Genomic DNA, 26,351 nt, shown 5'->3' with positions numbered 1-26,351 from the left:
GAATATAACATTTTGCAACATAAATTCTTGTATTTAAAAGCTAGTTCTACTGACAAAGGACACTGGAAAAAACTTTGCTGTCTATGAAAACCAAAGCACAAAAAAAGATCTTTTGCAGGTATTTCGGCAAGCTTCTCTGAAAGCATATAGCTGCTGGATATGTATTTAGAATTAACACCATATAGGAAAATTTTAGAATTAAAGCCAAAAATGGAAAGTGTATTTTCCAGATTAATACTTAATACAGGCACCAATGAACCATAAGATGCCCCAATGCAAAAGTCCATTAAGGGTCAAAAGCAAAAATCTCTCTCATCATCTGAATTTCAGTTTTTCATGTTGGTATTTAAGCAGCTGTTGTCCTTCATTTCTGCCTGTAGCTACTAATGACTCACAGTTTTCAGACAGTTACTTGGCCACTGAAGATATTTTTAGGTTTATACAACTTTTTTTTAAATGGCAAAGCAATTCAAGTAGATTAATGAAAGTAGTCAGGTGCCTTCAGGTTTTTTTTCAGTCATGTGTCCAGGAGTCATTGGATCTGCTAACTTAAGTAGATCTTTTAATATATCAAAGAATGCATAACGAGTGCAGCACAACAACAAAAAGGTTAAAAACTGTGCACCAGATGAACTGCACAATGATCAACAAGGGGAAACAGGCAGCTCTGCAGTGCTTCATAATAAATACTGCTGGTTAACTGCATCCTAACTTCAGTTAAAATTCCTCTAAGTTTATTAAAAAATAATGACTGCTATGTCTTTGTTTTTCTTTAAATGTCAAGGATATTTCATAGGACATCTTTTCGGTGGGGGCGGGTGGAAGGGAGCTGGGTCAACCCTCCCCTAACTCAAGGTGACTGGAAAAAGGCATCTTCTGCTATAAAAAGTATTACCAAGCTGGGATAGGGGTGTGTGTCTGGTGTGGACAGGGGCGTCGGGGGGGGTGTGCATGTGTTTTTGTTTGGTTTGGGCTGGGGGGGAGGGTTTAACTCAAGGGAAGGAATGAGAATGAAAGTAATTTTTGAAGAACACAAATAAACCTCTGTGAAACAAACATATTGAGAACAAGCTTAAGCTGTCACCTACAAAAAAAAAAAATATCTCATCTGCACATGATCAGTTAGACACTGATCCTAAACATATTACAGCAAATATGAAATGTTACTCCAGAGGACTGAGTGGGAACATTTCTACAACAGTCAAAGAAATCTAAGTTTTACTTCAAATTGCAGTTACTCTCAGTTGCTAAGATACATCCATCAGAATGTCACAGAAACCATCAGAAAGACAACCTGAAGAACGAGCCCAAGAGAACTATATGCAGCATATAATTTGCAAAGAAAAAAATAAAATAAATTAGTGGAAATGTTTACTACAATTGCAATATTCACTCCTTCATGTTCAGCAAAGTCCATGTTCCCCTCCCTCGTAGAGGACAGGTTACATCTTCCACCTACGCTGAGCAGAAACCAATAAATTTGGGGGGAGTGGAGCTTTAAGAAAACCATCAAGAATAAAGCCAAAGAAGAGTTACCTCTGCATTATTGTAAAAAGCTGTACTATTTTTTTCTTGCACATCTTCTCCACGTGCTGTGAAGAAAGTCAAAGGGTAGAAATCTTTGTGTGCTGGCTGCTTTCCACTTGCCATCAATTTACCTTCATAGAAAAGTTCGGATGTATAACTGTAACAAGGCAAAACAGAATAAAATGTGGAGTCTACATACGAGTTCACTGATAAAATATGCAAATCTCACTGATAAAATATGCAATCACAAAATACTTCATAAGGAACATCGAACCACTGATTACTACTCGGCATGTTCAAGTGATTTCTCTGAACTGCTATTTCCATACTGCAGACGAGCAGAAGGCATTAAAATATGTTTTTTCAACACTTTGTCTACAAAGGCAGTATTTTCTTCTAATCTAAAGCTCAAAGTTACTAACATTCTCACTAATGTTTCACTCAGAAGTTCTGGCGACTTGAAGCTGGGCATAAGGAACACTTGCTGTCTGGCACTGGTTATTCCTCAGGCTGGCTGGACAACGAGCCTGCTTACGTCATGTAAGAGCCATTGAACTTGGAAGATAAATTTACTAAAGATTTCGTGCCTGCTGAGCACAAGGCAGGCCAAGCGTTCAGCTTTCAAGCCAGCTTTTCCTCTGTGACTTCTGCTCCAGCCCAATCTGTGTTGCCAGTCATCAGAAACACGACGAGAACATGCTTCCTCTGCTGGCAGCAGGCATTACAGAAGCTGGCTTGAAATGAAAAAGAAATGAGGCAAGAACTACTTTCACAGGGAAAAGCAGGAGGGAAGAAGACAAACTGAATCGAACGAGACAAAAAACCAGCAAGCAGAGACTGCAGGTTACTATTGGTAGTACTGTCAGTACTGTATACTATTTGCATGCGCAATAGCGCTAAACCAATGTACTGGTTTTCATTAATTAGTGAATTCTGGTGTAATCTAACTTTTGAATGCTTAGCCTCTGACCTTAATGTTCTTCAGGTCCAACTCTGTGAATGCAGTAACACGAATACAGCCTGACATGAAGGTGACAAAAGCGGGAGACGGTGCAGGCATGCGCCCACCTAGTTCTTCCCGGCTTACAACTATTGTAGCTCAAGATGTAAATAACTGGTCATGGAGAAGCTAAAGAAATCAGTCTGCTACCAAATCACCATCAAACTGCAGCCCACTATTGACCAGAACCAGCTTCGCTCAACAATCCTGAAGAATACACATCTTTTCTGTGGACTGAGTTGCAGCACTCCACAGCTGCCAATGAGCAAAACAAACGATTTCTTCCACAAATTAATTCTTAGTACTGAGTTCTCATTAAACAATAAAACACCCTTTCTACAAGGACTGTTTTTTCCAATCACCGCTCCAAAGTCAGGCTAAACTAATGGCTTGTTCTTTCCTTCATTTCTTGTGGTCTCTACTTCAGTTAGGTAGGTATGCTCAATGAGCCCACCACGAACCACCCTCCTAAACTTACTTCTGTCTTAAATGCCGTGGTCCCATTTATCAGGGGAAATTCCACATTATTAAAAAAAAAAAAAAAAAGTAGACTTGAGACAATCTCCTACAATCTCCTAAATGGACCACCATCAGAGTATTTCGCAGGTTCCACTTCACACAGCAACACTTTCTAGTGCAATTGGGCACACTGGACTTTCACTAGACAGATGAGTAGCCCCAGCGGTATTTCTGCAATTCCTGTCTCAGTGCTCAACACAGTGGATCCTTCTAGGAATGTACTGCCTGAACTCCAACTGCTGAAGTGAATTTTCATGATTTTTCTCAGTCAAACTTCATAGAAGTGATCTCTAACCAAAAGCTGAAACGATCTCTTGCTACTGAGATTCTCTCTCATTTCAAACTTACAATTTCAAGAAACGTGTAAGAAATTTAGCATCACTCAGTCTATAATTACAAGGTCTGTAAAATGAAGACAGATCAAGCTGTATAACAAAATATGTTACATTCTCACTTCTGATTCCCCAGAGCGCTTAAATACTTCTGCTATTGCTTTGAACACAGTGATAACCTAATTAGTATGACGGGATACCAACATAACATTCCTCAGTACATATCTGAGCTAGAATTTAAACTTTAGCATTTTTCCCCATGATTGCACTGATTCTTTCCAGCACTGCTCATGGATGAGTTCATTACACTAGCAGCCATTAGTTTATCATACCATAAAAATGCAAACCTACCGATTAATGTGTCTTACAAGAAGTAATAAAAGAAGACAACGGAACAGAAACATGCCCAAAACTTGACCTATTTTTTATCTGTTCGTAGCTGTATATCCACACATTCCTTACATTGCACATAGCTTACTATTCCAAGATAATCCACCCTAGTAATTCTAAAACTCTGAAACAGTTTAAACAAACACAGACCCTATATAATGTACTGGATAATGGTTAAAAAGGGAAAGTTAGCTCTTCTTTGGCTTACTGTGCCAATCTTGCAGCCAAAGCATCCCCACCTGATGGAGAGGTCTGTCATACACCTAACTGAACCCCCGGCATCTGTTTTAGGACACTGAATTTCAACTTAGTAACAAAGAATTACTGTACTAATTAACTTTGGAAACAACTACGATTTCATTACAGAAACACACAGCGCTTCTCTCTTCATTCAGCTGTGCTTGGCTGAAGAGTCGTTTTTGTTCACTCACACCAGTCAAAGCAGCACATGATACAGTGAAAAAGTTCACACCTACTTGATGATAGCTTCATGGGAGCGATAGTTCTCACACAGCAAGATCCTGCATGGAAATTCTGCGGGGTAGTGCTCATAGAGCCGATCAAGCAATGAAACATGAAGGTTTCTTTCCCTGGCAAATTCACTGTAGACAAAAGGACTGAGCTGTAATAGACACACACATACAAAGAAAATGTAACTAAATATGTGGACTTGGAATGTCATGCTCCCAACATACGTATTTTGCATCACAACAAAAATGAAACCTTACTTTTACTGTACATTCATAGCTGGAAGAATATACCATGGCTATTCCACAGAAATGCCCATTTCTACTGCAAAAGTGGCAAGAGACCAGCATGCTCTTAAAGGAATAATAAAACATTCAGTAACTACGTATGGAGGAGAGAAGAACCCTTATACCTGAGTTTTTCTTTGTGGCTTGCCAAGATGAATAACTCAAAGCAGAGAGCTGTTTAACAAAAAAAAAAAAAAAAAAAACAAAAAAAAAAAACACACCACCAAAAAACTACAACCAAAAACCACTCCCAAACCTGTGTTTTGAATGACATTACACCACTACTCTGACAATCACTTTACAGTTACTACCAAAAGTAGTACAAATCAGAAAATACAGGAATTTGTAACACAATTCAAAAAAGTTAAATAGAAAGTCATTTGAAAAACTGAAACCCAAGTGACCTAGTTACTGTTACATTAAAATACTAGTGGGCTTGTTTAACAACAAAGCCATCATCTACTACAGCAGGAAAAACAGAGCCCAAGAGGATGAAAAAAGATTTTTAAAATAAAATTTTAAAATGTAGAAATTAAGCCAGCCTCTTTTGTCATTCCGAATTTGATTCGGATTCTAAGTTCTATTTTCAATTCAGATAAATATGAACTTTAGAAAAGTCAATACTTGATACCTCATAGAACAGCTTCTGTAAGAACCTGAGCTATAGAACAGCTCTTTACTTGTGTAGCCCGAGCCAAGACTCCAGCCATCCTGCTGGGCTGATGAGATCTAGCCCGAATTTAGAATTTAGGAGCCTCCCATCTCCTAAAAAGCACTTTTGAGTTCTGTATTTAAAAAGCACCATCTCAGTCCTTGGGATTACTATTATCCTGAGTTGAAGTGATCCACCAGTATTAAATCATAGGTGGCTGCACTACGTTTAGTACTATACCAAAGCAAACATCTGCTCTAGTGCTATTGTGAAATGTCAAGAGAATTAAAGGCAAATCTGTAAAAACAAATAACATCTGGCCTAAATCAACAAAGCAAGTAAAGTTGACATGTCCAAGCATGATTTCTCGTGCCTACAAGGCTGTAAAGTTACATGCATAACCAGCACTTGAAACTCTTCTAAACTCTTTAAACCAAGCAATTGCTAGACACGTCACAGTAACATAAAGGTACTGGTTAGTTTCAGTTTCCTATTTCTGACTTGTTCAAATCCTTACCAGATTATGTAGCTTCTAATAAAAATAGAAAAGTTGTCTAAATCATCATACACATTCTCTGTATTCTTCAATTCTTTCAAAAAGCAACAAGGAACACCAGTCATAAAAAGTAGAAGAAACTCCTACCCTGATACTCCATATCTTATGCATGTAACATCCCTTAAATTTTCCTTGGCTTCCCCCTCTATTATATGACCAGTAGAATTTATGCGTGTCCCTCATCAAAATGAAATTTTATTTGCATATAGTTCAGTGGTTGAGCAGGCCCAAGTCTGTTCTATCGCAGATTTCCTATGACACTTGGACAACTCATGTGCTTTTTGCCTCAGTTCCCTTACTTAAGATGGGGACAACAGCATATTCTCGCTTAGCAGAAATACCACGAGTCTACATTAGATATTATGAGGTATTCATATACCACAGAAATTTGGAGCAGGTAAATAACTGAAATACATAAATACAAATATTATATAGACACACTTTACATGCAAAACCTATATAGCTCTTACTTGCATATGGTCTCCAGCCAAGACAATTCTTGTGTTTTTATTAGCTAATGCTAGAGGCATAATAGTTTCACACTCCATAGCTTGCGCAGCTTCATCTAACAGAATGTGTGTAAAAAACCCTGTGAAACAGAGAGATCAGCAAATAAATGAAACTTGAAATATGATAAAATAAAAAGTGATAACAATACAAGAATTTGTACTGAAAGTTCTGTATTCTGGTAGCAACCAAAACCAGAAAAAATTCAGCATGTCTTACACAAATTAATTTCTAGCAACTACTAGAAACCACACAAACAATTTTCAAACCCAAATGGCCAACAGTGGTGAACTCACTGCTAGTGACATCAGCAGTAGCCCACAGATCTGCCTCCTTCTGCTGATACATGTCAAGTTAAACTTATCTGAGCTTTCCTTATACCAAGAGGAACTGTCTCTTGGCAAACCTGCCTCAGGAGGTTTCTCAAACCTGGAAATCTTTCCATCACCATGAGGCTTGAAGAGCTTTGGACAACAACAACAAAAAGGACTTCCTCATTACATCAGTCTTATTAACTATTTTATATACTATATTTCCCATTAAAATTGCACACATACCTGAGCACTTTGCTGGTTATGGGCTTTAAGGAATGTTGGGGAGAAAAAAAGGGACAGAAGTTGAAGGAAAATTTACATTCAATCTCATGATAATATTGGACCAAAACGTTTGGCGGGTGGGTGGGAATCTATGCACTGGATAACATGCACTTGAAAAAACCCTGGGCCACAGCAGACTTACATGTTATGAAATGTAAATTCAGGACAGGTATAGAAGAGAAGTGGCTTTATACATTGATAGATATATATATATATTAAGGTTTAGCACCAACTATTAGAGGACTTTGTGTACCATCCAATTAAGATTACATACATAAAAATGTAGCAATTTTCTTTGGAAAAGATTACTTTCATACAGCTGCACACACATTACTATGGCATGACTGTACACAGCTCACAGCCAAACAAAGCAGTTACTTCCATCTAAAGACCTGGAAATATTTACCATAAATTCCATATTAGCTTTCTCTATTGCAACAAATGCCTAAATGTAGCCATAAAAAACCTAACCGTAACATCTTCTGCAAGGAAATTCCACGTTCTCCAAAAAAGCAAATGGATTTCATTTAGAGATCAAGAAAACAATAAACCCTAAGCAGCCTCTGCCTCAAAAAAATCAGTCTAATGTATTTCAGTTTAGAAAACAACTCTAGAAGTATCCCATTAACATACCATGGGGCTTGCATGTGTGGGAGTTGTTTGCAAAGCTACACAATTCACAAAACAAGAAAAAAGCTCTTTGTGTGTATTTATGCTTACATGCTCCACTGAGTATGATCTTAATGAGCATAATATGCAAAGTCAGAATCTCAAACGGAATTTTCCCTCTTGGATCTCAGAAACACCAGATCATAGTACTGCTTCTTGATTTAATTATTTTTTTTTAAATAAAGAAGAAACAGAATAAGCAAAAGGTTAACTTGAATGCCAGCAGATTACAGCTCTGTAATAAACATCTATTCATTAAAAAAAAGACAATCATTTCAAGATGATCATTGCTATATTCTTCAACAGTTCAAAGAACTGGGTAAAGAACTGATACTGGTAAGAAGGTGGTAATCCTCAAGCACAGACACTTCTTGTTTAGAAATTATCTTACCTGGTTCAAGATCCAGTTGACATAGATACTGTGATGTATTTAAAGTAACAACTACTACGCGTTGCTTAAGAATGTCTTCTTTCTGGGGCATCTGAAAGGTGGAATGCGTGCTTGAAATCAAACAGTACTGATGCACAACTGGGTGGACAGTCTTTACCCAGCGATTTCTGAAATATACCCTAGAAAAGAAAAAGGGAGCTTATTTTCTATACAGTTTGAACGTGCTTATTTTCTATACAGTTTGAACGCAGTGACAGCCTAATATTTCAAAAGCTAATACTCTGTTTTCTGGTAAATAAAATGTAATCTTCAGGAAGCAAAACATTACAACTATGCAGAATTTCATGCTAAAATACACTAAAACGTCTTGGATTTACCTTCCATTATTTGCTGCAGTGCAATACTACATACATGAACAGTTACCAAGGATTAATTCACATATGGCAATCTGTAAATTCTTCACATGTTTAGGTTCTGCAACCGTCACATCAATGACTATTTCATTTTAAACTATCCATACACTCATTTTAAAGAAATATTTCCTCGGCTGAAGTATAAATGTAGCCCATAGTCTTGGAACTGACAGCTGCAGTGGTCCGCGCATTTCATCGACTGCAGCCACAGGATCTTTTAAAAAAAATATATTTTCAAAAGACATTAATAAAACCCTGTACTTCCTTTTACACATACCATGTGTCTTCTGAGTTCTAAGAACCAAACAGGAAGTATATTCATCTTTTTATCATACAAGGCCATAATTATTATACGCTGTATAAAAGAATGAGAAAACAGTGCCAAAAAGGATAGCTAGAGCCTAAAATATCAGGACATTGTCAGCGAAGCACTGGACTTCACATTTCTTTCCATAACACATAAGATCATTTTAATCACCCTATCATGAGATCAACGATGAATTTTTCTTAAAGTGATGAAATGTTACGGCCAGCCTAGCTAAATGGAAGAGGAACAGAGAAGACACAAAGACTATGCCCCAGAAAACAGAATACTAATAACTCCACAGAGATATATAGGAATATACCAAAGCACAGCAGCTGAGGATCTAGATAAAGATGTCAAAGGGCTTCTCTGTGGGGTGTTCCTCAAAAATATAATCTGTATCAAGTAGGAAATGTGAATCTGAAGTGGAACCTTTAAACTAGAGGGATCTACTGTACATATATTAATATTTAGAATTATTTTTTTTTAATTTCCAAAGCAAATTATTATTAGATGACTTAAACTAATTTCAGTTCTAAATACGGGATTTAATGCTGTTTGGTTTATCTATTCACTAGTTATGTTGTCCTGCATCCATATTACAAATCCCAAATCATTAACAAAGTATTTGGAGAAGTGTAATTATGCACTTAAGTGCAAAACATGATTTCACCGGCTGGACTTTGGATATCATGTGGACACCCACATTTGGAAATTACAGCTGACTTCCAATAATGTAAGAGAAACAATCATTAGGATTATAATTATTATGCTTTGTGAAAATACAATGTCTGTTTTGGACAATAAGCACAAAAAGAGGTGCAAAGGCACTGCAGTATTCTGAACTGTTTTTGAATCCAACAACACAACCAACCACCACTGACACTCCGTGACCAAAGGTAACTCCAGTGCAGGAGCAACCACCACACTCCTGAGTCGTTCTCACAACGAGAACCTTCTAATGTTATCCCAACATATTTATTTCTTATCAGCCATCAAACTGATGAGTTCTGTTTGATAAACTGTTATTACGTCCATGTAACAACATGAAGTCATGGCTTAATCGCTAGAAGAAGGTAGTAGGAGCAAGATAACCCCTGCTCTGTTTATCCCAGCCATTCAGTCAGCTTTAATGGGATTCAGTTTCTCAATCTTAACTGAGGGCAATACTTACCTACCAACTCACAGGAGTACTGTGTGGATTAATGAGTTTATTGTGAGTTTATGTTTGTAAAGCACTTTGAGATTCTTGGATGAAAGGTGCTATTGAAATGCAAAATATTATGGTTATTAGACATTATTATACCATGCAGTGTCTTTTATTACAAAAATTCAACTATGCGTGACTCACAGATTGGCTGACAGCGTTTCAAACTGCATTGCTGCTTACCCATTAATTTCTTTTATTTTGACGTGAGATCAAAAAGGTATCCCAGAGCTATTATTCACCACTGGCATAAGAACACCTGACAGATGTGACTGCTTTGAAAATACCATGATACAAGTCAGCCACACTGAACAAGGGATTTCTTCCTCAGGTGTAATTTGGTCTAATAAAATCTCCTGTAACTTCATTATTAGTTGGGTGGGATTTTTACCTTAAAGTTAGAGGAACCCATCACAAAAATGGGTTTTACCTGCTTCAACACAAATCATAACGTTTCATCCTGCAACATAATCTTTACTTCTGATTAAGCAAGTGACTAACCATCTAATCTTAATACCTGCATAAGTAAAGTACCTGAATGCCAGCAAAGCTGGGCTGTTACTGATCGAAACACCCATTAGTATCTGCAACACATTCTATTAGTGTGCAGCTATAGGTACAAAGACGAGCAAAAACTGCAGTTACAAAACCAAAACCCACCCATAGTACACATGGGAGTATATTTTCTTGACATCGTGTGCCTCACATCAAGATTTCATTCTGGAGAAATTAAAACCTTGAAGGCTGAGGTTTGCCCAACAAGAGGCAGTGAAATTACTAGCAAATAACCACATCAAAATGGAAATCCCTGAAGATTATAGATTAAGGATTCAATCTTCTGCGAACAAAAGTACTGAATATATCCACCGTACTTGCTAATGCTCAGTTAACACGCACAGGATCTGCACGTCACGTGGAAATTTCACCTTTATTTCAAAATGTGGCATCTGGATATCTACAACAAAAGCCTTTATTTCTGTGTCCCTCTAGCCAAGGAATGGAACAAACGGTCAACTAACCCATCTATGCTTCCACCAATTTTCCAGCCATTACATCAAAAAAGAAATTTGCCTAAATATTGCTGTTAAATGTTAGTCGAATCGAGTATTTCCTAATCTTTCATGTTTTGCTTCCACTGATAAAGTTCCACCGAAGGATTAATTGGTACAAAACAGACTATTTGCAAAAGTCGCGAATATGTATCTGTAATTAAGATTCACAATAATTTCCTTGTTCAGGTTTCAGGCTGGAATTGCTCCTAAATCACTTAAAACACACCTCTGGAAGTTAATAAAGGGGGAGTCCTCAGTCAGAACACCTGAGGGAGGCTGAGCAGTTTCATTTGCGCTCCTGTCCTACAAAAACTTCTTGTGACTTCTTACAACAGAGTGAATGAGAACTAAATTTAAGTTCTTCAAAGCCTGTTTTCCCTGTTCTGAAGTGGAAAACACTAACTCCTCCCAGTTCTTGATAAAAAGGCCAGGATTCTCCCTTTAGGCTGTGCTCCAAAGAACTCTCCCTGGATAAACTCCAATCCCAGCTCCCCAGCTTTTGTGCAGTTATTTCTCACCTGAAATCCCTCAAGCAAAAAGAACACAGAAGCTTAGAGGAAAAAGAACCTAGCACTTTAATTTCATGCCTCTGTTAAAAGACATGGGGAGGAGGGGGGAAGTCTAAGTAGTCCCAAGAAGCCTAAAGAAAACTTTAAAAGCACCTGATTTCCCTCTTACATTTCTTTTGTTTCATTGCCAAAGACAGGCTCGTTCACACAAACAAGTATGTTCCTTGGGATGCAGGAAACATGTGAAGAACCGGTCTCGTAGCCTGAAAGTTAACTTTTTAAATCAGTCTTCCTTTGAGGATGGCATAAGATAGAAGCCAGTTTCAATAGGAAAAGTAATTGGCTACAGAGGCATTTATTTTACAAACTAACATTTGATAAGATAAATTAATACCATTTTCAGTATGAGAACTTTACCCCAGTCTATCTGGAAAAAAAGGGCAACCGTCCTTTAAAACCAGCTGGGGTTTTGGTTTGGGTGATGGGTTTTGGTTTTTTGATGTTGTTTGGTTTTTCGTGGTTTTTAATTCAAACTTTTGTTCGCTCTGATTGATTGATTTTTACAGTCTGGGTATCTCGAAGCTAGCAGCTACATACTAAAGGTTACATGCATACTTATACATGTATGTCATGATCTAAGTATTTAAAAAATTAATGGGAAAGGATTCAGCTGAGATATTTTAAAAGAGAATCAACTTATTTTCTGGCATTGCTGAACTGGTAGTCGGCAATAACATGATTAGGAATAAACAAAAATATTAAAAATACAGATAAAAGCAGTATTTACCTCCTTCCTTTTCCCCTAGTATTACATACCAAAACAAAATATGGATACAACTAAGTTTGAAATATGTCAGTAAAATAATGGTAATAAACAGTAGGTATCTCAACCACTGTATGCCCAGAAGCATACAAAGAAACTGCTATCTGCTTCCTAGCTCTTGGCTGGATTTTTTAAGAGATGGTAATGACCTGAGGTACATAGCTACAGTGCCCACCTCAGCAGCTGACCTCCCAAAGGCTCTAGGAGATGATGGAGAGAGACAAGCACATCCACAGAGTAAAAGGGTACACAAATCTGGAGCCAGTTACTACTCCTTACAGCTCTGAATCACTGTCTAAAAGTGCCTGCTTCTCCACACTTAAAACCAAGTGTCTCAGCACCAAACAGAAGTACTTAACCGAAGGCTCTTTCCTCCTACGTGTAGGTTAGGGTTGGGTGTTCTTTCTTTCCTTTCAGAAACACTTCTGCATTAATTTACGTAAGTATAACAAAATTGTTTCAGTGCCAAGTTGCTTCAGTAAGAGGCTTTACAGTGTGCCCCTAATACAGTTGAATCATTTAATCAAACCCAGGGGCAACTTTTTGTTTGTTTGTTTGTTTCTGGGTACAACGTTGTTTATGAGCACCAGGACTATGAGAATTTGGCCTTCGGTCCTCACTGGTATTTGATTTACATGCAGAACTTAAGACTCAACATAAATTCTCAGTGTTCATTCTGACTGCATCTTCCGAAGGGCATGGAAAGTTATTTTGTTAGGAAAACAATATAGGCGTCAAACTTTTATGTCGCATCATTGACAGGGTAATTTATTTAGTGTACATCTTACCCACAGAAATTCACAGAAACATTTACACAGTTCTCAGTACTCAGTCAATACTAAATAATTTAGCAGTCCTCCTTTAAAAACAACATAAATATGGTGCTCCCCACTAAGCTATGGAAACATTTCTAGCAAGGATACTGTTCAACCAACTCATCACTTGTAGAGTAAATAAAGAAAAAATCTAAAGCAAACTGTTCAGCCGTTTAGAAACATATCAAACTCTGCAAGTAGCACACCCAGCTCTGATAATTAACTGCTTCTACTCCACTTTATGTTTCCTTTAAAATACTGCAAGAGGCACAGAGCACCCTGTTTAAACTAACTGTAATGATTTTAACCTGAAAATACATCTCCACAACAGTCAGTAAGAAAGGTAACAGGTCCATAATTAATTTTATGCTGGGAGTCTCACATAGCTCTAGCTTTCAATTCAGATAAACCGACCCTTTAACTCCTACCAGATCAGGTCGGCATGCAGTTGCCTTTCAAACCACATATGCTTCTCAATTATTTGTTACATTTTTAATTTGAAAACATACATACTTGTGGATTCGTAAACATATACAACTATACACACAATTCCAGAGCTGCCTCCGTCTTCTAGAACTCTAACTTCTTATAGAGGTACCAAGACCCTTTGAACAATATCATACCACCTACAGCAGCAATATCTGAAGGCTTCTTAACAAATACTATGAGAATTATACTTAAATTCAAACATTCAGTGACTTTTAAATCATGCTGTAATTTTCTTGGCAAATAAATATATATATATTTTAACCATAAGAAAAATAGCACTTTTGTTCATGTATGTTTTTCATAAGTATTTCTAAGACTGGATTATATAGTTGAACGCAGCACATAAAAGAAGGTAGCAAAAGTCTGGCAACCACATTAAAACTGTATTTAACTCCTTGCTCTGCTAAATCACACTTCAATATTTCTGGGAGTGTCAATTACACACATTTTTTTCCTTCCACAAAATTAAAGACACCATACTGGTTTTCATCACAAAGTGCTTTACAAATCACATTAAAACAATCTGTGTTAAAACACAATCAGATCAAAGGTAACTTTTCAAAAATAAGCTGCCTTCTTTTCCTTGGCCAGATCTTCAGTGTCTGTAAAATGTCACATGGCAACTGAAGCCAGCAAAGCTAAGAGAATTTACACCTGTTGTAAAACTAGCTCTTCCACATAACCTCATTGGCTCTACTGACATTGCATATAATATAAGTTCAGGATGGCTTTTAATAGCTAGCAAGTAAACACACAGAGTCATTTTCCTAGTAATATAATAAAGTCACACAGTGGCATTCAGAAAATAATGCCCATAATTTTAAAACTATAGACCAAGCTAGCAGCATACAGTATATATTGTGATTACTGCACAGAATATTCCCAGAAGCTGGTTTCTGCCCATAAATAAATCCTCCTTATCTATTTCAATGCAAGCTTACCCTCCTTGCTCTTAAAGTTTCCACCTCTTCTTCATTTTTTTTTCCTTACCTAATTTCCCCCAAACACCCACGGTAAGTACATTTAACCACATATACAGTGCGGTTATCATTAACCACATATACAATGACTTATCAGAAGAGGCCAGAATACTTTCACATGATTCTCTAAATATGTAGCTCCTATGACATCAAATTTTCACTTCAAAAAGCCAGGTGGGTAGCCCCAGTTTCCAAACTATCATTGTTAAGTGTAAGTCAAAATTTTCTGGAATTAAAATACAATTAAAAATCATTTTATTTTATCATAGTAGCTTTTAAACGAGCATATCAAAAGTTTGCTCATTAGGAAAGACACATTTATCAATAGAATAATAAAAGCTTAAAAAAGGATGTCTTTATTTTTATTTAACAAATGACCCAAAATTATGTTGACAATGTTTCACGATCCTTTTAGTCTATATTTTTAAAAGCACTGCTGGTAATGCCAATATGCTTTTATGTTTTAAAAGTTCTTTAACCTTTTTTATAGACACCTTTTCTTAAGAATAGTATTTTATAGATACATAATAAGCCTTAAAAAAATACCTGAGAGGTCTTGCCTGGGGATTGCCTGCTTCTACATATGGATGTAAATAATCCTTTATGTAGAGATCAGCAGCACTATTAGAATGGGTGCAAATGAGAATCCTGCTGGAATAAATGGTGCAAATAAAAAAGCAATGAAGAAACAGAAAACAATTCAAAGCAGTAGAATACAAAAAAAAAGGAAACAGTGGCCATCTTCCTGCACATTTGTCTTAATGAAACTAGTCACTAACCTACCGTAGTTTGCATGATTCAGCCCTTTAGCTCAAATCCTTCAGTTATGAGAAGATTTAAAGTTCAAACAGTTTTTCAATAATTATTTTGTGATTATTAATCTAGACTTGATTTTAAGTAAGGAACAGCTTTTATTATCTAGCATGCTGTAAAACTTTCCATGTCGAGCAAATCATAGTCATTCTACATATTGTCAATTTTAATTAGTTTTGTTCTAAATGGAAAATACAGGCTAAGACTATAAAATTACTTTATTGTTCAAAACAATGACGGATGGCTTGGGTTTTGTTTGTTTTTAAGCTGGATGGAAATCCTGTATTTTTACCTTTCACTTGAATTTAGAGTAAAAAAAAAAAATCACATCATCTCTGCTAATCAAGTATTGCTCTATATTTAGTGCCCATCTCACCTAGTATCCTGTTGTTGGAGTATGTGCTTGACTGCCTGAGCCAGAGTGAACGTTTTTCCTGTCCCATAGGGACCGATGATAAGAACAGGAGGCAGTTGTATTGAAAGTGGAGTAGTGATAGCCAGAACAGCCTCTTTCTGCTTAGCATTTAGTCGAGGGTCCAACTGCTCATCCCATTGTCTGTACAAAAGGAGGCAACAGAGTTTAAAAACAAACTATGAGAATCCACTGTCAGTCAGAAATGAAATGAGGTAAGATTTCAAAACCTTTAAAGAAATTAAAGAGCCTATATGCTACTGTATTGATTGTGTCATTGAGGCACTCTGAAACAAATCTAGCAAAACAATCACACGCTTTAAGCACAAAGATTTGATAATCTGCAAGAAATCAGTTTGGTTTTTTTCCCAAAAGGAATCTACTTCTCAATTTACATTATCTCACCTAATAATAATTAACCTGCATAGTACACCTTTTAGAAAAAGCATATGCTGTATCATCACCTGATAACCAAAGCAAGTAGATACACAATGATTTTCTGCTATTACTATGCAAAATGTAACATTAGTTCTGTTTCTTCCCTGCAGTATTTACATTATCAACTTTAAAAGTCAACAGTTACACAACCCCAGGGCTTGGTAAAAGTAACAATTTTTTTTTAAAAAAAGGTTACCAATTAACTACAGACCTCTCTTTACACTTTTTGTTTATTTTGAGATCATTAAGGCACATATCTCTAATGGGAAAGCAGTCTAAAAAAAGGATTTTGCTGTAACCAGCTAGTGATACCAGCATTAAGAGGAAGATGCTTTCAGAAAATTCCAATGAGCGTAAGAGGTTAAAGATTTGTAGACACAGTTTTTAATATTCCCACTGACAGATTTAAAAGTAGACACACATAGTAAAAAACACCTGTCACTGCTGCACATATGGCCATACTTTAGTAACGTGATCTACTTTGCTACAAGCGCTATGCTTCTTACAGACTGGGAAAGTTTCTATTCAGTAGTCGTTAGCAACAGGGAGTAAAATCAAGAGGGAATTGACTGAATTCCTAACTTTTAAGACAGCTATGAACTACAAACTGGCAGGAGACTATGAAATACTGAAAGTAATAGGGATGTAAAACAAAAATAGAAGAGAAACAGAGGGAAAGACAGTTTTGAGTCAGAAGTACTGATTCTCAAGGTAGGGCAAACCAAACCACCAGATGGAAAAAAACATGCTTATCACACTGACTTAAGCTGAACTACAACCATTATATATATCATTTATAAGAAATATAAAAGATTATACAAATAAATCATATCAACTACAACGGTATGTAGGTTTCTGTAAGTAAAATTCCTTGACATAAAACAGAGAACATGAAGTTCTAGTTTACTTGACTTACCTTCTTACTGAAATCACTGCTTACTTCCAAACTATTCTTAAATACTATTTCCTTGCAAGATTCACTCAAAACTGTCAGTGAAGAGATTGTCACTGACCTCCATTAACTTTGTAGTATAACTATGCAAAACCTATTCCCTTCTTTCTGCCCGTACTGTCAAAGCTTTGATGCATGCAGCAATCATCCTCACCCAGAACACTGCTCCCACCCTTTTATCATCTCTGTTCTCTCTACACTTAAGACAAACTAAAATTTTTCCAGTAATTTTTATCTTACATTATCTTGCCATCTCAGGTTTCTGGCCAGATCACTTTCCTTTTAATCCTCAAGCTATCTTCTGATTTGTACCGCATCACAATCACACCCTTAACCCTCACCTTCAAGACACCACGGGGCTCCTCACACGCTGTACGGGCTATCAATTCCACATACCTCTCATTTCCCTGCCTCTAAGTACGGAAACCTCATGCCTCTTTTATCCTCCCCCACGCAGTAAGAATACTGACCACACTGCCTGAGCAACGCAGCCTCACATTTCCCTTCCCTGAATTTCCTCTCTGCCACAAACTGCTTTCACGGCATCAGCCTTTAAGTTTCCTTAAAAGTATTTATGTAACGTAAGGGTTTATAATTTCATCCAGGAAACTGTAAGATACATACACAAAGTAACCCAGGACTGCCTGCAAGCACAATGCCGGTCCTTGCAGGACTCACTCCCACACCGTTCTCAGTCATCCCCCTCAGTTCTATGTCCAAATTTGGGCTCCCTGCACCAAACTCAGAAAGTACTAATGGATCATCCCTTACAAGCAGGAGTCTGCACGCTTGACATCCTGCACAGCAAACTCCTTGTAACTGGTAGTTACATTCCTATAAAGTATTATGCATCATTTCAGTGAAAAACAGCAGAACAGTGAACAATAGCAGAACTGTTTTCTACGGCTACAACACAACTGCAATGCCTATAAACCCACAGGAAACTCAACCGAGGGAAAGCCAAGCAACAGATTCCAGTCCTCCGAGGATCACCTTTCTTGTTTTATTTAGAACAGTTTCACTCCCTTCTCTGAACCACCCTCATCATTAATGAGGCGCAAGGCATGTTTCTTGTTCTAGGGCAGATTTCAGCCATCTGTTATGAGAAATTCAGTACTGCATTACCACACAATCTTTGATATTAAAGTGTTTGTATTCTTGTACCTGTTGGGACTCCAGGGTATGGTGGGAGTCATGCTGACATCTGGAAACAAAATACTGTTGTCCTTAATCCTGTCCAAGGCATAATGCATCTCACAGAGGGGTAAGCGATTTAACTGAAACTGAAGTTCAACCTGCAGTAAAAAATGAATGAATGATTAAATAAAGAGGTGAACCAAAAATGATTAGTTCAGAAAACAGTTGTTAGACTTTGCTGCATATGATACATTTTTAGCTTCCTGCAAACTACTGAGTCTCAGAAGAAAACAGCAAACATAATTCACTCAAAAGATTTGCAATAAAGTTAACTTGCTGCTTCTGTTGTTTTGAAGCGAAGATAAATACAGCAGTCTCTCTAATGTAATTTCCTTGTTTGACTCTTAAGATTAGATTCCACTGTATTTTCAGAAAAAAAATAAAGCGAAAACATTCTTGGAATTATTTTTTGAATACAAAAAATACTCCTGGAAAATATTATTATCCTAAAACCTTGTTTTTACAAATACAAGCTTCCATCCCTTATTGTAAAAACAACATAAAAAGTGACAGGCCAGAAATTTTTCCAGATCAACAGATGATATAAATGAGATGTGTGGCCAGCAGAGATAAGCCACAAACATTATTTATTTCTAATCAAACATTGTGGAAAAATATCATTTGTCATTTATGTTCAATTATAAGAACTCTCCAAAAGTTAACTTCTAACAGCACTTATCAATACATTCAATTTTTGTTCTCTCAATTACTTGTCTTTTAATGCTAGTAAATAAAACATGATATCAACAAAATTCTGGTTCAAAGCCAGAAACAACACGCAGAGCATGTTAACATTCCTGGTCAAATTCAGAACTGAACAATGGACAGTGAAATTAGTTTATACATACATATACTAAAAGAGGAAAGGGAAAAATACATTCTAAATTGGAACATGAGATAAAAGCAGCTCCTGGGGAAACAATTAATAAAAACAGTTCACTCAGATTATCATTTACACATATTTAAATTTGCAGTTGCTAATCTCTTCAAAAACAAATGAATCTGATCAGAGCATTACACCAAAGAAATACACATTAACAACTCACGCAGAAACCTTTATACAAAATTTGACAGACCTGCACTAATATAAAACAGCATAAAACCACCGAAAGCTGCTGCAGAACTTCAAATGACTGATACACATTTTTAGGGTTTTTTTTCAAAGCATTGCTATCTATGACTAAATATTTACGTAAGTACTGTGCTACAATTCTGATGAGCACTTGTGATTAAATGAGATTGAGTACTTTTCTGAGATTTACAATGAACTGTGAGCATGCTTACAAACAGCCAGCCAAATTACTGCTACCTGTCTGGAAAAGTACCCCTCATTTACCTGGAAAGCACAGCAGTAGTATTTAAAATTTCCATGGTCATTGTTACTGATAGCACCCCATGTCATCCAAGAGAAATACCCTGGAGGCAACACACTCATTCTAAATGTACCCCCATGCCCAGAGCAAAAATCTCGTCTCAGATCTACTTAATCTTCTCCTCTGGTACTCACTGATTCTCTATTAGTCAGTCCATTATTACTTAATCACACTTTAATCTCATTATAATTATTGCTACCAACCAGAACTTTCAACAAACACAAAGCAATATGAGAATATATTTTTGTAATTATCTTTTCTGACAACTTTTATAAAGATTTCTAAAAGCCCTTGTCAGCTAAAAAAAATGTTCCTTATATACTACAAACAAAACCCAATTTGTTGTATTAAAGATCCTTGTGGTTATCAAAATAAGACAGCAAACTTATGGAAAAAAGGAAGAAAGAAACGGGGAAAAAAAAAAAAGAAAAGCAGATAATCACTTCTCTAGACACAACGGGTCTCATTTAAAGTCATATAAACTTCTCTCATGAACCTTCTCCTATGAAGGAATAATTTAGCCTTCTAGATTTAACTACTTGTTGAACATGACACTCCTTTATCTGCACACAAAGTCACTTCCTACTATAGGGATGACACCTTGTGCACCTGTGATGTTTACTACTTGAAGATCATCTCCTTCAAAGGACTTGCAAAACACAGCTCTTCCGTTTGGGTTTTTTTTCCTAGCATATTTAAATATTACACTGTTGTTATCATGTAGCTTGTAAAGTCAGCACTAGCTTTGCTGGAAATAAACAATGTTTGCTTGTATCAGTGCAGAATGTAGCCATTAACTTTCAGTCTCTGGCAGATACAAAGACATTAAATATTCATCCTGACTATTACATTTTACAGCAAGACATATAACCGTAACTCCAAAGAAAAGGGCAGTTAGAAATATGTACAATGTTAAGCATGGAGTTCACTAAAACAACTGTGACTCCTAGGAAAACTTTTTTTCAATAGGACATATGAACTTAGAAGAATTTTTTCCCCCTGTTCCACCATGTAGTTTATGCCTATCCACTACCCTAGCAAATGCCCTGGTCTTCAAAGCGGTGTGGTTTGGCACTTGCCAGGAGCGCCGGCGCCAGCTCACCCTGCCCGAGGGGCACCGTGAGCCCCCTTCCACAGCTCTGTCCTACCCACCTCTACCCAGCACCAACGTGTCCGCCCAACCGTGTCCCACAGATGTGTGGAAAACGACTTCCCAACAAATGGCAGCGGTCCCAACCTCACGGCTTGATCTGTACAGGAAAAATATCTTTGCTCAGAGACCCAAGGCTAACAAAAGGCCACTCAGCGTAACAATGATAACTTAAATGCAGGAAAAAAACGTGATGCTCATCTGAGTGACACTTTAATAGCCCTTCTTCTGGGAGCCCAAGTAAGATGCCTAGCATTAAATACCTCTTATTATCTACCTGCATTCACCACTTTTAACAGCTTGTGATTTGTTTTGTTTTTAATCCAGTTTGGATTGAATCAAATAGTTCTACTTGCTGTTGCAGAGTACTGAATGAGGCCATCTGTGAAGGAGAGGCATGTAACCTGCTTTAATATATATTCCACAACAAGAAAACAGTGGGAAAGGAAGTTAATCCATTGCCAGTTTCACAGAAAAGGACACAGAACAGAATAATCGCTCCAAAAATAAAACAGTCGCAAGTTAGTTTGGTCACCAAAGAGAGCAGCACCCAAGGGGGGTTTAAAGCACCAGTTCTCCATCCCACCTTCATGAACAATGCACTTGATAAAAGCAGAATTGTGTATTTTAGTTAAGCCAGGACAACAGGCAAACAAGTGATCAGAAAGTTTCTGAGATGAATTATTAGAAGAGGAAAGGAAGCAAACCACCAAACTTATCCAAAAACTACAGGAATAAAAGCAATTTTGTCAATGTGTAAGAATCACACAGGGAATACCAACTCCACTGAAGACAACAGCAAAATGTCCAGCATCTTGAATAAAAATGCTATACATCCAAACTATAATATCCTTATTTTAACCTGAGGATCCCTTTCCAAATTTGCAGTTAATTAATTTTAAAAAAACAGAATTCATTAAGATACAGGTAACACTAAGGATCTGACCATCAGTTCACTGATACAAAGTACTAAATGATTTTACAAAAAAACTTAAGGACCCAATTTTTAATGCTGAATAGATTTGCTGCCTCAGAAGTTTTACAAGACACTCAAAGAAAAATAAACCAGTTACTGAAGCCCCAGCTCATTTTGCATTCCACTGGAGTTTCTGATAGAATCAATTAGTAAGTTTAATCATTCTTTTAAGAAAACAAACACAAAACCAAGAGCCTAGAACAACATACATCTTCCCAGACCAATTATCCACATTAAATTAAGAAATTAGGATTCTTGTATATGCTTCGCCAAAACAAAATGAATAGGAGATAATCCTCTGGTGAAAATGTATTTATTTCAAGCAATTCCAGTGACCTTAATTTGAGGTTATTTCTGTTTGGTAACAAGATCAATCATAAGATGTACTGCAGACACACACTAGGCATGGGTGAGTATTTGAATTATTTAACTAGAGTTTTGTCTTCCCTTAGAGCATTGGATGAAAAGGTAAGTATCTTGCTTGCAAACTACAAAATATTTTTTTAAAGAATTATATATTGGTATATAGACATATACATCTTCACCCATTTCATGTTAATTGTAAACAAAAGCCTGATGTTAACTGCCAACACAATTTTCTCTAGCAAAAGTGATGTAACTCCTCATTCTGTGACCGAATGCCTCCAAGACAGGTAAGTCTTGGATGTAAGTGTCAGGGGAGCAAGAGACATGGAGGCAAGTATTACCATTCTGAAACACAGGATATATATAATGAAAGTACTTATTCCTCTTCCTCATGCCTCCATCTACTCTACCAGCCCTCACCACCTTCATCAAGGAAATACTGTAAAGTTGAAGATTTTTCCACTGAAGGACCATACTCCTTTTGTTCTAATATGGGTGCAGAAAGCAGCATAATGCCCATTCATAACATCAACAGACCTTACTGAAAATTAATCTCAGCTTAGGCCTAGGAACAAATAGTGGAATACACAATGACACAAACAAAAAGAATGAGAAGATACAAAATAAAGAGTCCAAGATGCAAGAAAGACCCAGTTCTAGTTGGCTATGTCGAGAGCCATAGAGATTTTGGGTTTTATTATTATTTTTAGAAAAACCACATCCCTCCTTTGACTTCATTAAGAAAAGGTTCCCGACATCTCTGGTATGATGAGCAGATGATAGAAGTCACAGCAGAGAGAGTAAGCTGGAGAAAAGTTCAGGCAGCAGGAGTAAGCAATATATTCAGCAGTTTTAGACTGAGGGTAGAGGGATAGGTAGGTCTGATTGAAGAAAGCCCATGAACTACCCACAAACACCTACGTGTAGGAACATAAAAATAAAACAAAGCTTTCCTTTGAAGTCCATAGAGGGCTTTGTACTTGAACCAGAGATGTAAAAACAAATGTCCAAGTCAGCTTACAAATCACAGTCTCAAAATGTTGAGATACTCAAGCAAAAATCTGCAAGCAATGCCTAATCATCTCAGAATATTGCCCGAAATTAAATTCATTAAAAAGTATTTTTACTCTGTACTAGTCCTAAAATATTATTTTCCAAATAATAAGACTCATATATACATGTGCACACCCATACATATATACGTGTATGTTTACACATAAAAAGATTTCACCTATCTGAAATTCTCATCCATGCTCTGCTTTCCGTGTATGACAACTAATAACAAAACTCCTTTTCTTATCTTCAAGCAATTAGTTTGGGTGAAGCCAAAACAGACATAGTGCAAAGAGTTCCCATACCAAAACCATTTCGACTTCCACTTACCTGCATTTCACAATCTGCGCGAAGATTAAGTTCTTCACAGCATTCCCTGGATACCCTCAAGAAGATATAATCCTTTGTTTTTTCCTCAATAGCTGCTTCATAAACCTTCTCTTTGGTTCCTTGGGTCTGTGCTGACTTCTCTTTAGTGACAGGCAATAAATAAACAGCGTTGACTTTGGTCATCACCAGCCGTCCAGCCAAAGTGTCTTCCGAAAGCGTTTCAGTGAGCTTAAAGCGGCCAAAAAGTTGTCCATTCTGGGCATACTTTGCACCTCCAGAAACACCAGTGAGCATGAAGCTTGCTACAATCTGCAATTGCACTTTTATGTTGAACCTAAGTAAGAAAGCATCAAGTCAGTGCAGAAAAATGCTCTCAGCTTCAGAAGCCTCATTAATTCAGACTGAAGATGCACTGCCTTATATTCTGAATGCATAACTTTTAAACAGAAACAGGTATAGCCAAACTGGCTCTTCATATGTAGCTGTCTAATGCTTACAAATTTTCCTTTCGATCATAGCCTATAAAACATATATTTAAGAGAATCAACATCTACAAAGCTTAAAAAATAGAACCCTCACAAGAGAGAATCAAATACTAGACTTTCTGAGACCAGAATAATTTTAAGGTGAATTTGAGTGCTGCACATGTCTCAAAGCAGCAAAGATTTCCAATGGAATAGTTCGTAAGCTTATGTTAGGTATTCAAGGAGAGAAGTGCAGGCAGGGACCAGAGTAAGATTCCCATTTATTTCATGTATTTCTTTGAGGCTGCACACCAAAGAGGGCAATCTACATCTTAATAGGTAAATGGTATTACACCTATAATTCAGAAGGATTGATGAAATGCCTCGAAAAAATCAAATTGTAGGCATTAAAGTGAGATAATTTTATTTGAAATGAGGGAATGGCATCACAGGCTCAGCCACATAAACCATCTATCCACTGAATTCCTATTAGCAGGAGTTTCTCCTGTAATCACAGACGTAACAAATTCATTCTTTGTAGTTACCATTTTCTAGAAGTCACGTGCATAACACATTAAAGTGACTTATTAGCACACTTTATTGACCTCTCACCAATACATAGTAACCTCCTCCTAGAATGCTGTGGCTTTTTAAACAGATTGCTTCGACCTGGTTTTAAAAAGAACAAAAGGGGTAAGAAGTCTGTCACACTAACAATATTCAGTTCTATTCTTATCAGCAACTTTTTTCTGAATTTGCAACAAATTACAGGAAAAAAAAAGGTAAAAACCAAAGGTTTTCACAAATGAAGTAAAATCTCTCAGGGAAAAAAAAATCCCAACATTTTCCTATAATACTTTGCATGCCCATACTGGTTTTATTTGATCTGTTCATCTTGTAATTTCTATTTTAACCCAATAAACTGTTAATTTATTGTTTAAGCCCTGTAGTATCAATAACCATAAGCCTATAACAATAAAATCCAACATTTTAGCTTGCTTAGTAATTAAATATCTACCAAACCAATCAAATATATTTTTTGCGTATCTGGCAAATCATGAGTCTTGCACAGAAACCGCACGTTTGCCCCCTTGCGGTAGCAGCTGCTGCTTTACATAACACACATTAAGTCAGATCCAAATTTCACAGCCGTCCACTCTCAAAAAGCAAGAGATGTCTTCTTACTGAACATGGGTTGGGTTGGTTCAGCAGCAACCACAAATGCCACTGCTCAAGCTACAGTTAAAACAACCACTCAGAAGCACGTACTTCAGGGAGCATACCAGAATTAAGCACAACCCTTCCAATTTCCACATGTGCTAAAAAAAAAACATAACAAAACAAAACGCAAGCTTTCTTCTATACAAGTGCTGCACTATTTCCAAAGGAGCTATCAGAAGTTAGCAGTATCTAAACCAGCTCGTATCTCATTCACATCGCTGTTAAAATACTAGGTAGAACATTTAACACAGTATCAAGAGCTCAGCATTATTACTAAGATACAATCACTTGCCATTGTAAATTTATTTTGTTAAAATTTTCTTAAAGTTGAATCCCTATGCTGCTGAATGTATCATCTCATTCTCAAATGTGGGTTTGTAAAATTGTGCTGGAAAACAGTATTACTGCCGTTCTGAGCCAAGGCACATTCATAAATGACTGAACTCAATCTGCTGTGCTAAAGGGAATCTAAAGTTTAGAGATTAGCAAGCGATTCCCATTGAGTAAACTGACACCTTCTGGCAAACTGTTAAACTACAAAATCCTCCAAAAATTATTTAAGAAAAAAAAAAATAATCTAAAGTTGCTTCTTTCATCCATTCCGCACCCTTACTTCGCAGGTTTATACAAAATAAGAGTTTCAGTCAGGCTTATACAAATCAAATGAACAAAAACTTATGTTTCCTTCTAAACACTGCAAAATCCCCAGCCTACTTCCTGTGTTAACGAAACTAGCAGAGAAAAAAAAAAAAAAGGGGGGGGGGGGAGGCTGCTTTATATAGTTAAAACACACAAAAATTAAAAAAAGACTTCATAAATCATTAATCCACCCAGTACCAGTGCAAACAATAAATTCCCAAAAGGCAAATAAACCCATTCTGAACAAAGCCCCATATAACACTTTCTTTTAAAAGTACGTTCAGCACATTTCCCCTTACATTTACACATGCAGAATTCAGACAGCGTGTACAGTGTGACACCTACCTACGTACTGATAAATGTAAGACACAGTAATGACAAAAGCAAATCTACTTTCCATCAAAGCCAGTACTTCACATTTTCACAGCCACGAGGATAAGCCAGCTCAGTAATTCTGGTAGCAGAGTGGACTGCATGGAAG

General features: G+C 36.8%; 1 protein-coding gene across 5 annotated transcripts in view; it reads right to left on the bottom strand.

Moving 5' to 3' along the window:
• The window catches only part of HELZ (helicase with zinc finger), a 91,562-nt gene that overhangs the window by 27,443 nt on the left and 37,768 nt on the right, over positions 1 to 26,351 (bottom strand). For 3 of the 5 annotated variants that reach the window (XM_040582008.1, XM_040582011.1, XM_040582012.1), the window contains 8 exons: positions 23,547 to 23,880; positions 18,266 to 18,396; positions 15,676 to 15,855; positions 15,033 to 15,137; positions 7,895 to 8,073; positions 6,202 to 6,320; positions 4,245 to 4,390; positions 1,537 to 1,684 (listed from right to left, as the gene is read on the bottom strand). In XM_040582008.1, the coding sequence (XP_040437942.1) occupies positions 1,537 to 1,684; positions 4,245 to 4,390; positions 6,202 to 6,320; positions 7,895 to 8,073; positions 15,033 to 15,137; positions 15,676 to 15,855; positions 18,266 to 18,396; positions 23,547 to 23,880 (1,342 nt within the window). The remainder of the gene's footprint in view (positions 1 to 1,536; positions 1,685 to 4,244; positions 4,391 to 6,201; positions 6,321 to 7,894; positions 8,074 to 15,032; positions 15,138 to 15,675; positions 15,856 to 18,265; positions 18,397 to 23,546; positions 23,881 to 26,351) is intronic. The other 2 variants (XM_040582009.1, XM_040582010.1) reach the window with 2 other exon arrangements.

Source organism: Falco naumanni, chromosome 1 (assembly GCF_017639655.2).
Source record: "Falco naumanni isolate bFalNau1 chromosome 1, bFalNau1.pat, whole genome shotgun sequence".
Taxonomy (NCBI): domain Eukaryota; kingdom Metazoa; phylum Chordata; class Aves; order Falconiformes; family Falconidae; genus Falco; species Falco naumanni.
The sequence above is the reverse complement of the archived record's forward strand: the minus strand, read 5'-3'. Positions and strand labels throughout refer to the sequence as shown.